Source organism: Loxodonta africana, chromosome 17 (assembly GCF_030014295.1).
Source record: "Loxodonta africana isolate mLoxAfr1 chromosome 17, mLoxAfr1.hap2, whole genome shotgun sequence".
Classification (NCBI taxonomy): Eukaryota; Metazoa; Chordata; class Mammalia; order Proboscidea; family Elephantidae; genus Loxodonta; species Loxodonta africana.
Window position 1 is genome coordinate 66966067 of NC_087358.1, and position 18699 is coordinate 66984765.

Here is an 18699-nt window from a genome sequence, read left to right on the forward strand (position 1 = left end):
TTTTCATCACCCTCATAGAATTGTGTGTTAAGGCCTTCCCACAAAATTAGACAAACTTCCAGTTTATTTGAAAAACTGATACCCCCCGTTACACTTAATCAGCTTTGACAGCAATGGTAGGTCAGAGAAACATTAGAATATGAATTCACATTTTAAACTGACATGATACGAACATGCACACAGGGGCATATACTGAGTGTTTCATTACTATTTCTTGCTTTTCCTCCATATAAATATATAAATATTGAATAAAGTGCATGGGAACCTGTCTGCACATAGATACAGATACACGTTGGTCTATATACACTCAAATAGATACTTACAGAGAGCAAAGAAACACATTCACATTGTAATATATATGTAGTCAAAAGACATCTGTCAGGCGGTATTTATATTCGTCCTGATCAAGATTGAGTATATTAGGGTAGAATCTGTAATCTTTAATATATAATGAGATGTGCAGAGTTATGAACTAAGACAAAATATATTACTAGAACAGAGTCATTTATATTTTTACCAGTTAGTATATAAAATCATAAGGAGTAGTCAGTCAAATGAAGGCTTGGTACTAACGGCTTACTATAAATTCTAGCTTTGAAATAGCAAACCATCTTTTCAAGTCAACAATGTATCTCTAAGGACACAATTAGGATAGACCTAATGCATTTCCACATTACACAACGGCACCTCTCATATGCTTCAGTTTTTAAAATCTCTTCATTTTTTCAAAAGGCTTAGGGAAAAAGCTATTTTTCATTCAATATGAAATGCTTTAGTATTGTAATCACATATCCTACATCTAATTCAGCAACAATGTGCAACTTAACATTGAGTAACAGCATCAGGAGCCCTAGCAGTGCAGTGGTTAAGCACTCCACTGCTAACTGAAAGGTCGACCAAATCCACCAGCCGCTCCTTGGAAACCCTATGGGGCAGTTCTATTCTGTCAGGGTGAATTAACTGCTGTTAATCTCTTTAGCAAATTTTTCTACAAAATATTATATTACCTGCTTCTTTATTAGAGAGTCCAGTGTTGGTGAGTAATACTGAAATGAGTTAATTTTTAGAGAGGGACAGTAGAAATCTTTCATGACACTTGGTAGTCATACCTTGGGTTCAGGCTGAAGTGTGTATTTCTAAATTAATTGCCATTTTTATCTTGTTTTTTTCTTCCCCTTTTGTTTGTTTGGAATTCAATGGCAACCAATCAGGAAAACTTATTTGAGAATACTACCTTCAGAGTTGAAGAAAATTTGTTTTTGAACCAGGTAAAAAGAAATCAATTTAACTGATTCTCAAAAGAAGTCTTGTATTTTGAGAAGAACAATTTTAGTTTAGTTATTTTCTTTAAGGGCAGGGATTTGTTTTATTCAAAAACCCAAAACCCATTGCTGTCAAGTCGATTCTGACTCATAGCGACCCTATAGGACAGAGTAGAACTGCCCCATAGGGTTTCCGAAGAAGCAGCTTGCGGCTTCAAACTGCTGACTCTTTGATTAGCAGCCGAGCTTTTAACTACTGCACTACCAGGGCTCCTTTATATCCCTACCCAGTGCAGTCAAGTCTCAATAGTGACCCTATAGGACAGAGTAGAACTGCCCCATAGAGTTTCCCAGGAGCACCTGATGGATTCAAACTGCCAACCCTTTGGTTAGCAGCTGTAGCACTTAACCACGACGTCACCAGGGTTTCCCTAACCTAGTACCTAGCAAATTGGAGCTCCAAGTAGTGTAATCAGTTCATGCTCTTGGTTGCTAACGGAAAGGTTGGTGGTTCAAGTCCACTCACAGGTGCTTTGGAAGAAAGGTCTGGCGATCTACTTCTGAAAAATCAGCTACTGATATGGAGCACAGTCCAGCTGTCACACACACGGGGTCACCATGAGTCAGAGTCAACTTGACAGCACCTGGTTTACCTAGCGAATGGCTTCACCTGTGGTATACACTCAGTAGATGAGTGTGGAAGCAAGCTGAATAGTTTTAGTACATAATAAAGACCGATCTGAAAGCATCAATTTATCCGGTGGCTGTCGATGGGGAAGATACCTGCTTTTTACAGAGCTGTCCTAAGACACTGCCTTTAACAACCAGAAACCTGAGTTTATTTCTCAATCTTGACGGAGTTACATCAACATACTGCTTACTGCTCAAAGAAGCGCATGCATGATGCAGTCATTACAGAGGAAGCCACCCCATACCTCTGTGCTGCGGTTTTAAAGAAGCAATTTCTAGAAATGTATTTGGTACTGTTAAGCTATCCTTTTGATAATTTACCTAGTAGAACAAACACGAAACAAGAGCACGTTGGAAATTCAGAGCAAAGCACAAGAAGTAGAAGAGAAAGCAGCAGTAGTTATTAAATAACATTTAAAGTCTTTTTCACTTCTGAGAGGAATTAACTTGAAATGCCGCAAATGTCAGCGACCTTATGAATACTTTGAAATGGCATCTATGAAAAAGCAGGAATAAAAAATGTCGTGAAGTATTTCGTTATTTTAGCAATACAGATTGCGTAACACTGTCCTTAGTGTTTTCTTTGTCTTTCAAAATATAGATGATGGTAAGTTTTCATGAGAGTCTTCCTTTATGTAAGAGGCCAATATTGTCAACAGATTTTCACTATTTATAGCTATTTATGTTCACAGCAAGAGGTAACCACGAAACACAATGCCATCAATTAACAACACACTAGCAAGGTTTCCATTCAAAAACCAAAATTAATTTAGATTTATTTATGGCCTCATCGTAACTATACAATGAAAGCTAATTATTTTAAAGACATACCTTTTACAATGTTAAAAATAAATACCATAAAACTCACAGCTGGACATGCTGTCAGGACATTATAGAAGTGCACATTTTGTGGCATTTACCCTGCTTTTCATTGACAGAATAAAATGAGGCGCATACTGATGTTATTGTCGGTTCTATTAGACTGGCCTAATTTTTTTTTTTTCCAGTCTTCCTATTCTTTTTTTTTCCATATAGGTGAAAACTTGCTCAGTGTGCCTGGCCACAGTTACCATGGCAACCAGCCTATCACAAACAGCTAACCTTTTCATTCATTGTGTTGACATTGTCTGTAGAAGTGTCTTCTACCTGTTGTTTTCCTAGAGCAACCAGCGAGCAGTCATTCTCTGTCGTCTTGGCGTCTTTCTTTGCATTCTTCCCCTGGCCTGTTTGGAGTTGACTAGACTTGTAGGCCAAGGCTGGTATAGTGTTCACTAAAATTAACTGCAGCGGTTTCTTGTTTTCCTTGTACCGACATTGAATGTACCGTGAAAAAGCTGACCTGTAGGTCTTATTGAACAGCGTGTACACAAGTGGGTTGACCGCTGAGGAGAGGTAACCGATCCACACGAACACGTTGAGCAGGGCTCCGATGACGTCCTCATTGCAGGACTCTTTGCAGATGACGGCCATGATGTTGGTGATGAAGAAGGGACACCACATCACCACGAACAGGAAGAAGACGATGCCCAGCACCTTGCACGCCTTCTGCTCGTTGCTGATGGACTGCATAGTTCTCCTGCCGTGGGACCCTGGCTCCCTGTGGATGGAGCGCTGGAAAAGCTTCTCTGAAGACAGGGAGCTCTGAGGGAGAAAGCTGAAAGAAGCTAGTTTGGCCCGAGTGCCAAGCTCACTCACACACAAAGTAGCTTCTTTCTGGAGTGACTTGATAGTTAAAAAGTAGGTGATCACCATGATGGTTAAAGGAATGAAAAATGACACAAAGGAGCCTATCAGGACAAAGTTATCGTCGGCAAGTAAGCAACTCCCTTCCTTAAAGACCTTGGAATCATCCTGTAGCCCAAAGACGGGTATTGGCATGGAAATACCTGGAAATGGGAAAGAAAAGGGAACAATGATTATTAAAAAATTGAGTGTATGAAGGCAAGAATATCACTATACAATGGTAGTTGTTCAAAGGATCTTATATCAGCAGAGTATAAAATTAAACACGTACTTTCACTGAGAATTTTTTGAAATTTATTTGGATTCACTTTTCTGTTTTCTAAGTGTATATTATAAAGCTCCTTATACTTATCTATTGCATTCCCCTACATAGTCCATTACTTACAACTTACTGTGTGTCGATTCCAACTCATAGTGACCCTATATGACAGAATAGAACTGCTCCATAGAGTTTCCAAAGAGTGGCTAGTGGATTCAAACTGCTGACCTTTAAGTTAGCAGCTGCATAAAGAAATACAATAACTCTAGCTTTAATTTTTCATGCTCCAGCTTTCTAACATTATACTTATTAATTCAAGAAAATACACAAGAAACCAAAAAACAGAAATGCCTTTCAGGTACGCACACACACAACACGCACATACATTTTTAAACAGAATTGGGATTCTAGTTTATATATACTTATGTAACTTTTTTCACATAACTATATCATGAGCATGCTTTATTAAAAGGAACTTTATAAAATTATAATACAATTTCTTTCTAGAAAATTTGGAAAATACAGAAAAGCAAGAAGAATAAAGAAAAATAACATATTTTCACCAGCCAGGGACAACAATAACTTACATTTTGTCTATTTTCTTCCTTCTATTTCCCTGAATATTTTAAGTATATATAAAGGCAGTACTTTATGTAATTTTTTGATCCGGTGATTCCATTTAACAGTAAATCATAAAAACGACATATCATTAAACATTTTTAAAAATATGATTTTTCTAATACGAACTTAAAATAACTCTGATTTTGATCATTTTTAACACTTTTTATTACAGGAAAAAATTTCAGCATGTACAAAAGAACAGCACAATCAATTCTCACGAGCACGTCACCCAGCTCCGACAATCATCGACCCCAGGCCGACCTTGTCTCCCGTATACTTCCCTGCTGCCACCCCCCACATGCTATTTGGAAACAAATCCGAGACAGATCATTTCATCTGTAAAAATGTTATGATGTAGCTCTAAAAGCTATGCACTCTTAAAAAACAGAGAAAAATGATCACAATACCCTTGTCACTCCTAACTAAATATTTAGATTTCCTTAATATTATTAAATATAAATTGTTCAAATTTGCAATTGTCCCATAAAGGCCATTATATATCTATATATATCAGTAGTAGTGCTTTTATAAGGTTGAATTACTAAAAAGAAAGCAGCCACAGACAGTTCTTTTATTGGAAAATATAAAAATTAGTACAGAATGAGCCAATATATGGGAACATGAGCCCCTAGACAGTTGTTCTGCCATTTACATTTGGGGGACCTGGACAGCTCTGTCAGGTACAGGGCTTAGGCAGAGGAGAGAGCAGAAGTAAGTAAAAGCAACACCTGGCCTCTAATCATGATGATTTTCTAGAAAACCAGTTGCCATCTGTATCAGAGTATAACTGTGTTCCACAGGGTTTTCAATAGCTGATTTTTTTCAGAAATAGATCACCAGGCCTTTCTTCTGAGGTGCCTCTGGGTGGACTTGAACCTCTAACTTTTGGCTGCCAACCAAAAGATTGGAGGTTTGAGTCCATCCAGAGGCACTTTGGAAGAAAGGCCTGGCAATCTATTTCCATAAAATCCCTCTGGAGCAGAGTTCTACTCTGACACATATGAGGCCACTGTCTTAGTTTTCTAGAGCTGCTATGACAGAAATAGCACAAATGGAGGGCTTTAATAAACAGAAATTTATTCTCTCAGAAGTCCAAATTCAGGGTACCAGCTCTAGGGAAAGTCTTTCTCTCTCTGTCGGTTCTGGGGGGAAGATCCTTGTCATCAGTCTTCCCCTGGTCTAGGAGCTTCTCAGCACAGGAACCCCAGATCCAAAGGACGTGCTCTGCTCCTCGAGTTGCCTTCTTGGTGGTATGAGGTCCCCACATTTCTCTGCTCGTTTCCCTCTTTTATATCTCAAAAGGGGTTGACTCGAGATACAACCTAATCTTGTAGATTGAGTCCTGCCTCATTTACATAACTGCCTCTAATCCTGCTTCATTAACATCGTAGAGGTAGAATTTATAACACATAGGAAAATCACATCAGATGACAAAATGGTGGACAATCACACAATACTGGGAATCATAAAATAGCCAAATTGACACACATTTCTGGCAGACACAATTCAATCCCTAACAACACCGTGAATTGGAATCAACTTGATGGCAACTGCCCATGATGATGGGACCTTATTAAAGGGAGAGTCAGCTGGTGGTTGACAACTATTTTGTGCAATTGTGTGGTTTTGCCCCCTTTCTGAAGTCCTGCAGATTCAGACAGGCTGGATCCTGTTGTGTAGACCATCATCCGTCTGTAGCACCTCTCTGTTCCCAAGGGGCATGGGGGTGTCTTCCTCTACTGGCCTGGGGCTGGTCAGGCCAAATGGGGTGTTGGGAAAGGAGAGGACACATGAAGCAAATACTGTGTGACTTAGTTTCCTGTTGCTCCCTTCATGAAAGGGTAGATACCACAGGGGCATCCTGGGAAGAAGAGTAAGAAAAAACTCTCCTCCTCACTCCTGCCCATATTTTCAGCTCCCACAGAGACACATACCAAGGGGTGTCTTGGTCAGTGCTTCTGACCACCCTTTAGAGTCGAATATGTGGTCTCAACCCAGCCAAGAACACAGATTCCTCACTGGATTGGGGGCTGCAGCTTAACTTGCCATCCTCCTTGTCATAGTCATCTAGTGCTGTCATAACAGAAATACCACAAGTGGATGGCTTTAACAAAGAGAATTTTATTCTTTCACAGTCAAGTAGGCCGTAAGTCCAAATTCAGGGCGCTGGTGCCAGGGGAAGACTCTCTCTCTCTCTCGGCTCTGGAGGAAGGTCCTTGTCATCAGTCTTCCATTGGTGCAGGGAACCCAGGTCCAAAGATACACTCTGCTCCCAGTGCTGCTTTCTTGGTGGTATGAGGTCCCCAACTCTTGGCTTGCTTCCCTTTTATTTCTTGAGAGATAAAAGGCGGTGCAAGCCCCACCCCAGGGAAACTCCGTTTACCTTGAATCAGGGAGGTGGCCTGAGTAAGGGAGGTCAACATAAAATTACAATTACAAAATGGAGAACAACCACACAATACTGGGAATCATGGCCTAACCAAGTTGACACATATTTTTTGGGGGACACAATCCAATCCATGACACTCCTCAAGAAACTTTCTTTGAGGTTCGATAATCTAACTTCTGTGTACGCGGAACAAAGTTCCCCTCCTAACTCCACATCACCTCACGCTGCCCATCCTGGCAAGAGGGAGACATTAGTTTGAGTTAATGGAATAGTCAATGCAAATCTTTCTGAGTGACATTTGCCATTATCTTCACAGACTTAATTGACAATATTTATCACTTGTCTATGCAAGGCTGTCCCAGTATTCTTGGAAGGTGGAGATAAATGACATCAGAGCTGTTCTCTAGGACACTCTGTGTGGTTAATGACTCTTCATTTCCCTCATTCCTCTCTGTCCCTGGCCTGTCGTTGGGAACATTCTGTAGGCCAGCAAGAGCTGTGGCTCTAATAGGAACCTCTGGACACCCACCAGTTCTGCTTATCCATCAGAAAACTCTTGGAGGTGAACTTTAAGACATTATCCCTCAGAAGAGTGTTTTGTTTTCCAAGTGTTAGGACTTATCTGTGAAAGATGTTTCCTGTACTCATCTACATGGTCTTCGTTAGTGCAGACAGTCATTGATTAGAACAGATGTTTTGGAATGAGACAGATCTGGGTTTGAGTCTTGGCTCTGGCTGTGTTCTTGGACTGGTTACTTCATCCTTGTAGACCTCAGTTCTTCATCTATAATGTGAGGTTGGCACCAACATATCTCCATGGATGTGGTGAGGATACGATGAAATCAATATGCAGAGCACCTCGAACAACGCCTAGTTCAGAGTGGGTGCTCTGTCAATGGTAGATAAATGTGAGAGTAGCTTTCTCCATGGAACTATTCAGATTACAGACATTAACATTATTTTGTTCTAATCTATTTGCTCTGTATGTATTAGATTTTAGTATATAGTAGATCTTCTTAAACTTGTTGTTAGGTGCTGTAGGGTTGATTTGGGCTCATAGCGACCCATTTAGGGTTTTTTTGACTGTAATCTTTACAGAATCAGCTTACCAGGTCTTTCTCCTGTGGAGTCACTGGGTGGGTTTGAACCACCCACCTTTTTTTAAAAAATTGTGCTTTAGGTGAAAGTTTACAGCTCAAGTTAGCTTCTCATACAAAATTATACACACATTGTTATGCAACCCTAGTTGCTCTCCCTATAATGTGACCACACATTGTTCCTTTCTATGCCAGATTTCCCATCCATTCAGCCAGGTCCTGTCCCTTTCTGCCTTCTCATCTCACCTCCGGACAGGAGCTGCCCATTTAGTCTCATGTATCTACCTGAACTAAGAAGCACACTCTTTACAAGTATCATTGTATGTCTTATAGTCCAGCCTATTCTTTCTGAAGAGTTGGCTTCCGGAATGATTTTAGTTCTGGGTTAACAGAGAGTCCAGGGGACATGTCTTCTGGGGTTCCTCCAGTCTCGGTCAGATCATTAAGTCTGGTCTTTTTACTAGAATTTGACTTCTGCCTACCACTTTTCTCCTGCCCTGTCAGGGACTCTCTATCGTGTTCCCTGTCAGGGCAGTCACTGGTGGTAGCCAGGCACCATCTAGTTCTTCTGTGAACCACCCACCTTTTGGTTATTAAAACACATTTCGGCTATGTACTATAGGCTTAAAAATGATGCAATTATTAACTCTGCTCGGGTGGTATAGGCTTTCAATCAATTTTAATTTTGTACAGCTAGAACTGTAGATTGCTTTTCTAATATGATGAATTACCACCAGTACTATTAGTCATGATACACATAAAGAAAATTTCAACTGTCCAAAAATGGTGTATGACTTTGCTATTAAACTCTTGGGTGTTTATTTTCCTGATTAATAGAAAGGAAATATTTGTTTGCCATCTGGTAATTTATGTAAGTTGCAATTCTCAATTAACCAGAGTATTGAATTACCTAAGACACCAAATTATTCAATCATTTGGAATTCAGAAGTGTGTCCTGTGGTTGGGGAGAAAACACACACACACTCACACACACTCTCTCACACACACTCAGGCATGCACACATACAGACACACTACCCTCCAGAATGGCTCTATTCTGCAGCCAGAAAGGGAAAGGGGTGATAGAGACATTTGTACTGAAGGGGAGATTTCCCTCTTAGTTGCCTGGGGTAAAGACCCACCTTCTGGATTAAAGAGAATGTGGCAGAAAGGTAGAGATAGGTCAGTCTGTGTCTAGAAGGGGGTCCTTGGTTTAGAGGGGGAGAATCAAACCAATTAGGACTTTAAATGGCCCGTTCTCTTTACATGTAAAAAGAGTATTTTGAAAACTACCACATACCATTCTTTTTCAGTGCTTCACTCGTAGTAAGTGTTCAGTGAGGGTTTACAGAAAGGATAAATAGAAAATTAAAGCAATACTCTGTAATAAAACAAAACAAAACCTGCTGTTGTGTCGGTTCCAACTCATGGTCACCCCACGTGTGCAGTGTAAAACTGCTCCATAGGGTTTTCGATGGCTGTGATCTTTCAGAAGCAAATCTCCAGGTCTTTCTTCTGAGTTGTCTCTGGGTGTGTTTGAAACGCCAAACTTTTGGTGAACAGTCAAGCACTTAACCATTTGCACCACCCAGGTAGCCTATACTCTATAATATAGGCGAAGAGTTTTTGTTTCAGAGAACTAGAACACTTAGATAAACTTTGTGGGTACATAAACAGTTCGAAAGCATGATCTGACCAAGAAAGACAAAGAAGCTGGCTGATACCCAAGATTGCGGTCACAGCCGTCTCTAGTGCAGTAATTTTCTGGCTGCTTTCTTTGATAATAGCTACTTTTGGAGACCTGACCTGACGTCTCCTCTCACTTGAAATTTCTGCATAGAAAGCATTTTCCTTTATGAACAGACAATAGCTTGAACTACGTGACTCTGCATTTTGCTTAATATATTTTTCTAGAGGAGTGAAAAACAACAATCAAAATTCAAACGCAGCACCGGATCCTCCACGCACATTCTTATTCTTTCCCTTAAAACTCAGACAACGAGATCGGTGTGAAACATTGACACCCGAGAGCACGAAGCCTTTGACTGGTGTCTTTCTCATAGCTCTGCTGACTTTTTGCACATGAAGTTTGCTCCCACCTCTAGTTAAAGTCTTACCATAGCCTGGGTAAATGACATCAACCCTGAACCGATGGCTATGAAAGACAAGCTTTATTCATTTCTATATTTATTAAAAAATTATGATATTTTATTGTGTCTTTGGTGAAAGTTTACACAGCAAATTAGATCCCCATTTAACAATTTCTATACATATTGTTCAGTGACATTGGTTACATTTTTCATGATGTAGTCTATTATTTCCATTCTGGTTGTTCTGTTTCCATTAATCTAGCTTCCTTGTCCCTCCCCTTACCTTATCATCTTTGCTTTAGGGTAAATGTTGACCGTTTGGTCTCATATAGATGATATTTTAAAGGAGCACAGTACTCACAGGTGATACTCTTTATTTTATCAGCCAATCTATTTAGCTGAAAGGGGGTGATAGTCTCGGGAGTTCCTCTAGTCTCCACTGATCCAGTAAATCTGGCCTGTTTCATGAATTTCAGTTTTGTTCTACATTTTTCTCCCATTCTATCTGGGACCATTTATTGTGTCCCTGCTCAGAACAGGTAGTAGTGGTAGCTGGGCACCATCTAATTCTTCTGGTCTCAAGATAGATGAGACCATGGTGGGATTTATTCTTAATCCTAAATTTTCACACTTTAACTGGGTGGTACAAATGGTTAACAAGCTCAGCTGCTAACCAAAAGGTTAATGGTTCGAGTCCACCCAGAGACCTCTTGCCTTGGAAGAGAGGTCTGGCAATCTACTTCTGAAAATTCAGCCACCGAAAACTCTGTGGTGCACAGTTCTGCTCTGACATATGGTGGTTGTCATGAGTCAGAGTTGACGTGATAGCATCTGGTAATATCTTAGGACTGAAGATAATTCTGAGATGGTGTACTTTCCTTGGGAAACAAGGTTTGCCCTTACTAAGTATTGAGTCTCTGGTAGGAATCCCTGGACACCTTGGGTCAGGAAAGAGGTGGAGGGAACAGAGAGACAAGTATTTCAGGGCTCTTGTGAAAAAGACTGAATTTTGGTTCACAGGGTTTCAGTTCTTCTGGAACTATACCTCTTTTCCTTTGCACTTCAATGTATGCTTGATGACAGAAAATGATTTTTTTTTCCTAGTTATAACAATGGATTTGGAGTTTGTGGATGGAACAAATGGTTAATGCCCTCAGATGTTATCCAAAATGTTGGAGATTCGAGTCCACTCAGAAGTGCCTCAGGAGAAAGGCCTGGCGAGCTACTTCTGAAAAATCAGCCATTGAAAACTCTACAGAGCACAGTTCTACTCTGACACACAGGCGTGGCCATAAGTCAGAGCCAACTCGGTGGCGGCTGATTTACTGGTTAAGGATGGATTTATTAGCAATTTGACAGATAGGAAGGACCACAAGTGAATACTACAGAATAATAATGAGATTGAAGGATTGAATACATAGGGCAAATGGGTCATTATACTTCTAATTAAGAATGTAAAGCTCAAGGGTTCTTAAACTCCTGATAATCTATGGTGTGCTGACAAGGCAGATATACCTAAAAATGAGAGCTAGATAAACTTGCCAGGAACCCAAGGAGTTGTGTGCGTTGATTAATTCTGAATAGCTTTAGTAATAAAATGCAACTTTTCAAAGACTTTCACATATATTAATTCACTCCTTGATCAGCTTTTTACAAAATTGTAAAAAGTATTACCCACACTGCCCACTGGCAGGTAAAAATTTCATCTTATAGATATGAAGATAAGGCCCAGCAAGCTTAAATGGTTTATTTAGAATCACACAGCAATTTAGGGCCAAAACCAAGATGCATATTTAGGTTTCTCAATTCTTATGCCTGATTTTTTTTTTTTTTTACATCCTTATTTGTTCTTCAAATGGTAGTTATAAAAATCTACGACTACATCAGAAGTCCTTAACATTGGTTTCAGGAACTCTGTGATCTCCCTAAAATGACTTGCAAGATTTTGCATGTATGTACTTGTCTTTGAAGAAATAATCTAGGGCTTCCATCCGATTACCAAAAGAGTTCTAGATCCCAGGGGGTTAATGACCCTGAATTACATTAATGTCCCAAGTACAAGTACAAAGTATACACACACACACACACACACACACACACACACACACAGACACCCACACACCCACACACACACCCCGATGGTTCTCGGCACCTTGGTAATTTCTTCCTTTTTTTTTGTTCTTAAATCCCAAAGTCAAAATTTCATCTAGAAAGACAGTATTCTTTGAGGCCAAATATTTAAAAAATAAAACCCTGATAATACCTAGTTTCTTTCATATATTGCAGTTATCGCAACTTGGCTGCACATTAGAATCACCTGGGGAGTTTTTAAATATGACATTGCCTGGGCCTCATTCCTAGAGATTCTGATTCATCAAATAAAACCAGTCAAGTCAGCTCCGACTCATGGTGACCCCATGTGTGTCAGAGTAGAACTGTGCTCCGCAGGGTTTTCGGGGGCTGATTTTTGGGAAGTAGATGACCTCTTCCGAGGTACCTCTGAGTAGACACTAACCTCCAGGCTTCCAGTGAGCAGCCACGTATGCTAACTGCACTACCCAGGGACTCTGTTAGGGCTTTAAAAATATTAATCCCAGGCCCTACACAGACATTGAACATTCTGATTCATAGTGACCCTATAGGACAGATTAGAACTGCCCCGTAGAGTTTCCTAGACTGTAATCTCTTTTTTTTTAAAGTGTGTTTTAGGTGGAAGTTTACAGCACAAATAAGTTTTTCATTCAAAAATTTATACACAAATTGTTTTGAGACGTTGGTTGAATCGCCGCAATGTGTAGCACTCTCCCCCTTTCCCTTTGCAGCCCGGGTTCCCTGTGTCCATTTGTCTAGGTTTTGTGTCTCTTCCTGCCATCTCGTCTTTGCTTTTAGGCAGGTGTTGCCCATTTGGTCTCATACACTTGGTTGATCTAAGAAGCACATTCCTCCCATGTGTTATTGTTTGTTTTATAGGTCTGTCTAATCTTTTTTTTTTTAATCTTTGGCTGAAAGGTGGACTTCAGGAGTGCTTCAGTTCTCAATTAGCTGGGTGATCAGGGGCCATAGTCTCGGGGGTTCCTATAAGTCTCTGTCAGACCAGTATGTTTGGTCTTTTTTTGTGAATTTGAATTTTATTCTACATTTTTCTCCTGCTCTGTCTGGAACCCTCTATTGTGATCCCTGTCTTCAGGCTGGTGGAGGCTGTGGTACTTGTGGTCCATTAGTCCTTTGGACTGATATTTTCCTGGTATCTTAGGTTTTCTTCATTCTTCCTTGCTCCAGAGATGATGGGACCAGTAGATGTATCTTAGATGGCCACTGGCAAGCTTTTAAGACCCCAGACACTACTCACCAAAGTAGGATGTAGACCATTTTCTTTATGAACTATGTTATGCCAATTGACCTAGATGTCCCCCAAGACCATGGTCCCTGGCCCTCAGCCCTTGTAACTCAGTTCCTCAAGGTGCTTAGATGTGTCTAGGAAGCTTCCATGACTTTGCCTTGGTCAAGTTGTGGTGACTTCCCCTATATTGTGTGTTGTCTTTCCCTTCACCAAAGTTGTCTACTGTCTTGTTAGTGATTTCGCTTCACTACCTCTTCCCTCCCTCATAACCATCAAAGATTGTTTTTCTTTTTCTGCGTGTAAACCTTTTCTTGGGTTTTTACAATAGTAGTCTCATATAATATTTGTCCTTTTGTGATTGATTTATTTCACTCAGCACAATGCTCTCCAGGTTCATCCATGTTGTGAGGTGTTTCACAGATTCATCATTGTTCTGTATCATTGTGTAGTATTCCATTGTGTGTATGTACCATCATTTATTTATCCATTCATCTGTTGATGGGAACTTAGGTTGTTTCCATCTTTTCACTATTGTGAATAATGCTTCAATGAACATGCGTGTGCATATGTCTATTCCTGTGACTGCTCTTATTTCTCTAGGATATGTTCCTAGGAGTGGGGTTGCTGGATCATATGGTGTTTCTATTTCTAGCTTTTTCAGGAAGTGCCATATTATTTTCCGTAGCGGCTATACCATTTTACATTCCCACCAGCAGTGTACAAGAGTTCCAATCTTCCCACAGCCCTCCAAAATTTATTATTATTTTTTTTTTTATAAATGCCAGTAATGTTTGGGTGAGATGGTATCTCACTGTAGTTTTGATTTTTATTTCTGTAATGGTTAATGATCTTGAACATTGCCTCATGTGTCTATTAGCCACCTGAATGTCTTCTTTGGTGAAGTGTATGTTTATATTCTTTGCCCACTTTTTAATTGGATTATTTGTCCTTTTGTTATTGAGGTGTTGAAGTATTCTATAGGTTTTAGAGATTAAACCCTTGTCGGGTGCGTCGTAGCCAAAATTTTTTCCCAATCTGTAGGTTCTCTCTTTACTCTTTTGGTGAAGTCTTTTGATGAGCATAAGTGTTTAATATTTAGGAGCTCTCTGTTACCTAGTTTATATTCTGGTGTTTGTGCATAATTACTTGTGGTTTATTGCTGGGAGCCAGGCTGCAAGGGCGGCCCCTCTGCACCCACTGCCCCCAGCATAAACATCGAAGAATTCCTGAAAAGTCAGGAGGAGCCAGGCTGCAAGGGCGGCCCCTCTGCACCCACTGCCCCCAGCATAAACATCGAAGAATTCCTGAAAAGTCAGGAATATCTCTGTCATCTGTGTTATGTTTCTGTTTCATTTTCAGCCTGTGTATAGCAGAATGTATAAGCATAAAATTCCATTATAGATTTAGGGACCTTTGGAGGGGGGCGTCCTACTCATAATCCCCTGGTGAAATCCCGGGTAGGGACAGCCCGTGTATTACCTGGGGATCAACATGAAGTTGTCTTAGGGGGAAAACGAATAGCTCAACTATGGAAAACAAAAACAGGATGGTGGAATCCTGGTATTTACCAAGGCCCTTTTTGTGATTAAACCACCACCCACACATGATCCCATAAAAGTGGAAAAACAAAAGGCAGTGAGTTCTCTCAGCCAATTTCTCAGCCAATTACAGGTCAACCTTCTCGTCTACCCCGCTCACTGCTGCGCTTGACTGGTCTTTGGGTATAGAGATTGGGCTAATTGTCCTTGGCATAATCGTGGACAATATGACGTAACCCAAAGTGGCTGGACTTCAAGAACTTGGCCACCCTGGACAAGATGGACAAAGCCTATGTGGCAATGGTTTTGCAAAAAGATTAATTGTTATAAAAACTGTGAAAGGTATTGCAAGATTAAGCATAAGTGTAAAGCAGTATGAAGTCAATTGTTACTTTAAATCAACAAAATGTTCTCTTCAACTAAACAAAAACTCATTGTATTTGTGTGCGCATGCAGAACTGTACTATGTGTCACTTGGAAAATTATGTCTCTGGGAAATGATGTTATCTATGATGATTATATCTTGTACTGCCCCTTTATTGATCATGCGATGTTATGCTTTTGTAAGCTTATGATATAAAAGACCATGTAAAAAATAAAGAGAGGCTTTCTTTTTCTGCAAAATGAAAATATAAGACACACTACCTCTCATTCCTTTTCGCCGAACTCTACCCCTCCTCTGGTAACCCTGTTCTTTGCTGAGGCTGGCCCCCGGCAGTTTATATTGAATTTATGCTATGTATTAGGGCCTGTAGCATTGTTCCTATTTTTTCTTGCATGATCTTTATTGTTCTAGGTTTTTATATTTAGGTCTCTGATCCATTTTGAGTTAGTTTTTGTGTATGGTGTGAGGTATGGGTCCTGTTTCATTTTTTTACAGGTGGACATCCAGTTTTGCCAGCACCATTAGTTAAAAAGACTGTCTTTTCCCCGTTTAACGAACTTTGGTCCTTTGTCAAAGATCAGCTGACCAAAAGTGGATGGATTTACATCTGGGTTCTCAATTCTGTTCCACTGGTCAATGTGTCTGTTGTTGTACCAGCACCAGGCTATTTTGGTTATCATGGCTGAATAGTAGGTTCTGAAATCAGGTAGTATGAGGCCTCCTACTTTGTCTTCTGTCTTCAATAATGCTTTGTTTATCCAGGGTCTCTTTCCTTTCTCTATAAAGTTGGTGATTAGTTTTTCTATCTCGTTAAAGAAGACTATTGGTATTTGGATCAGGGTTGCATTGTATTTGCAAATTACTTTGGGTAGAAATTGTCATTTTTACAATGTTGAGTCTACCTATCCATGAGCATGATATATTTTTCCATTTATGTGGATCTTTTTTGGTGTCTTAACAGTAGTGTTTTGTAGTTTTCTTTGTATAGGTCTTTTATATGCCTGATTAGATTTATTCCTAAGTATTTTATTTTTTTAGGGGCTATTTTTTTTTTTTTATAAATGGTATTGTTTTCCCTATTTCCTTGTCATCATTCTATTTATTGGTGTATAGGTATCTAACTGATTTTTGTATGTTTATCTTGTATTCTGCTACTCTACTGAATCTATTAGTTTCAGTAGTTTTCTTGTGGAATCTTTGGGGTTCTCTATGTATAGTATCATATCATCTGCGAATAGGGATAGTTTTAATTCTTTCTTTCCATTTTGGATGCCCTTTATTTCTTTTTCTTGCCTTGTTGCCGTAGCTAGGACTTCCACTACAATGTTAAAAAAGAGTGGTGATAAGGGGCATTCTTGTCTTGTTCCTATTCACAGGGGGAATGCTTTCAACCTCTCTCTGTTGGGAATGATATCGGCTGTTGGTTTTGTATAGATACCCTTTATTATGTTAAGGAATTATCCTTCTATTCCTACTTTATTTTATTTTAATCAGGGTGTTGAACTTTATCAAATGCCTTTTCTGCATCAATTGAGATGATTATGGTGATTTTTTCTTTTGTTTTATTTATGAGGTGGATTACACTGATTGATTTTCTAATGTTGAACCATCCTTGCATACTTGGTATGAATCCCACTTGGTCATAGTGTATTTTTTTTTTTGACATGATGCTGAATTCTATTGGCTAGAATTTTGTTGAGATTTTTTTCATTTATGTTCATGAGAGATATTTGTTTGTAATTTTCTTTTTTGTGATTTTTTGCCTTGGTTTGGTATTAGGGTTATGCCAGTTTCATATAATGAATTTGGGAGTATTCTTTCCTTTTCTATGCTCTGAAATAGTTTGAGTAGTACTGATGTGAGCTCTTCTCTCAGTATTGGGTAGAAATCTCCAGTGAGGCCATCCAGGCTGAGGTTTTATCTTGTTGTTGTTGTTGGGAATTTTTTATAAATTACCTCTTTGATCTCTTATCTTGCTATAGGTCTGTTCAGATTTTCTTTCTCAGGTTGTGTTAGTGTATGTAGGTGGTGCATTTCTAGAAATTTATCCATTTCCTCTGGCCTTCCAAATTTGTTGGAGTATAGTTTTTCATAGTACTCTGTTATGATCCTTTTTATTTCAGCTCAATCTGTTGTAATGTGCCCTATCTCATTTATTATTTAGGTTATTTGCTTCCTCTTCTGTTTTTCTTTTTTCAGTTTGGCCCATGGTTTGTTGATTTTGTTGACCTTTTCAAAGAACCAGCTTTTGGTCTTGTTGATTCTTTCTATTGTTTTTAGGCTGTAATCTTTATGGGAGCAGACTGCCTCATATTTCTCCCGTGGGGCAGCTGGGGGGTTTGAACCACTGACCTTTTGGTAGGCAGCTCAGCCCTTAACCAGTGTGCCATGGAGGCTCCTTAAATGGACGTTAGTATCAAGAATTAAACAACCTAGGTGATCCTAATATACAAATAAATAGTGCCCAGAGCCCTGGATATATCAAATTAAAAGCCCAGTGAAAATGTTTATTTGAAATAAAACTAAATCAAGTAGAGTTTTACAGCTTCACCTTGTGTCTTAATTACACTAATCTATTCATTTTTTTTTTTATTCACTTTGCCACGGGCTCAGGCTTACTTTCTGCAGCAAAACAAGGTAGAGAATTGATTGAGAAGGAAAAGACCCTTGCCTCCATACCTCCCCCAACTTGGGTGTTAGGTATCTGAAAACAAAAGAAGAAAAAATGTGTCCAGTGAGGTTTTCTGTTAAGCCATTTAAATCATTGTTTCAATTCTTTGACCAATATAACTAAATATGAGGATTCCTGGTGGTGCCGTGGTTAAAGTGCTTGGCTGCTAACCAAAGGGTCAGTAGCTCAAACCCACCAGCCACTCCACCAGAGAAAGACATGGTGGTCTGCTTTGTAAAGATTTACAGCCTTGGAAACCACATGAGGCAGTTCTACTCTGACCTATGCTGTCTCTATGAGTCAGAATCTACTCAATGGCAGTGGGTTTGGTTTTAGGGTATAGCTAAGCAACCAAAAAGATTTTAAACCTTGTGTTCTGTCCCAGTCAATATACAATACTTGGAAGAAATGTGCCACGTCTCCCTGAAGTACAAGCCATTGTGCATGCCTTAGCTGGTGGCTTTGAAACATGACGCCTCACTGCCCATGACATGTTGTTGTTGTTGTTGTTAGGTGCCTGTTGAGTTGGTTCTGACTCATAGCAAACTTATGCACCACAGAATGAAACACTGCCTGGTCCAACGCCATCCTTACAGTCGTTGTTATGCTTGAGCC

The 18699-nt window shown here is 39.6% G+C and overlaps 1 protein-coding gene across 1 annotated transcript in view; it reads right to left on the minus strand.

The window, feature by feature from the left end:
- Positions 1–479: 479 nt before the first annotated feature.
- HTR2A (5-hydroxytryptamine receptor 2A) overlaps positions 480–18699 on the minus strand; it is an 89272-nt gene continuing 71052 nt past the window's right edge. The window contains exon 3 of the mRNA XM_023551308.2: positions 480–3838. Coding sequence (XP_023407076.1) covers positions 3039–3838 — 800 coding nt within the window. The 3' untranslated portion in view covers positions 480–3038. The remainder of the gene's footprint in view (positions 3839–18699) is intronic.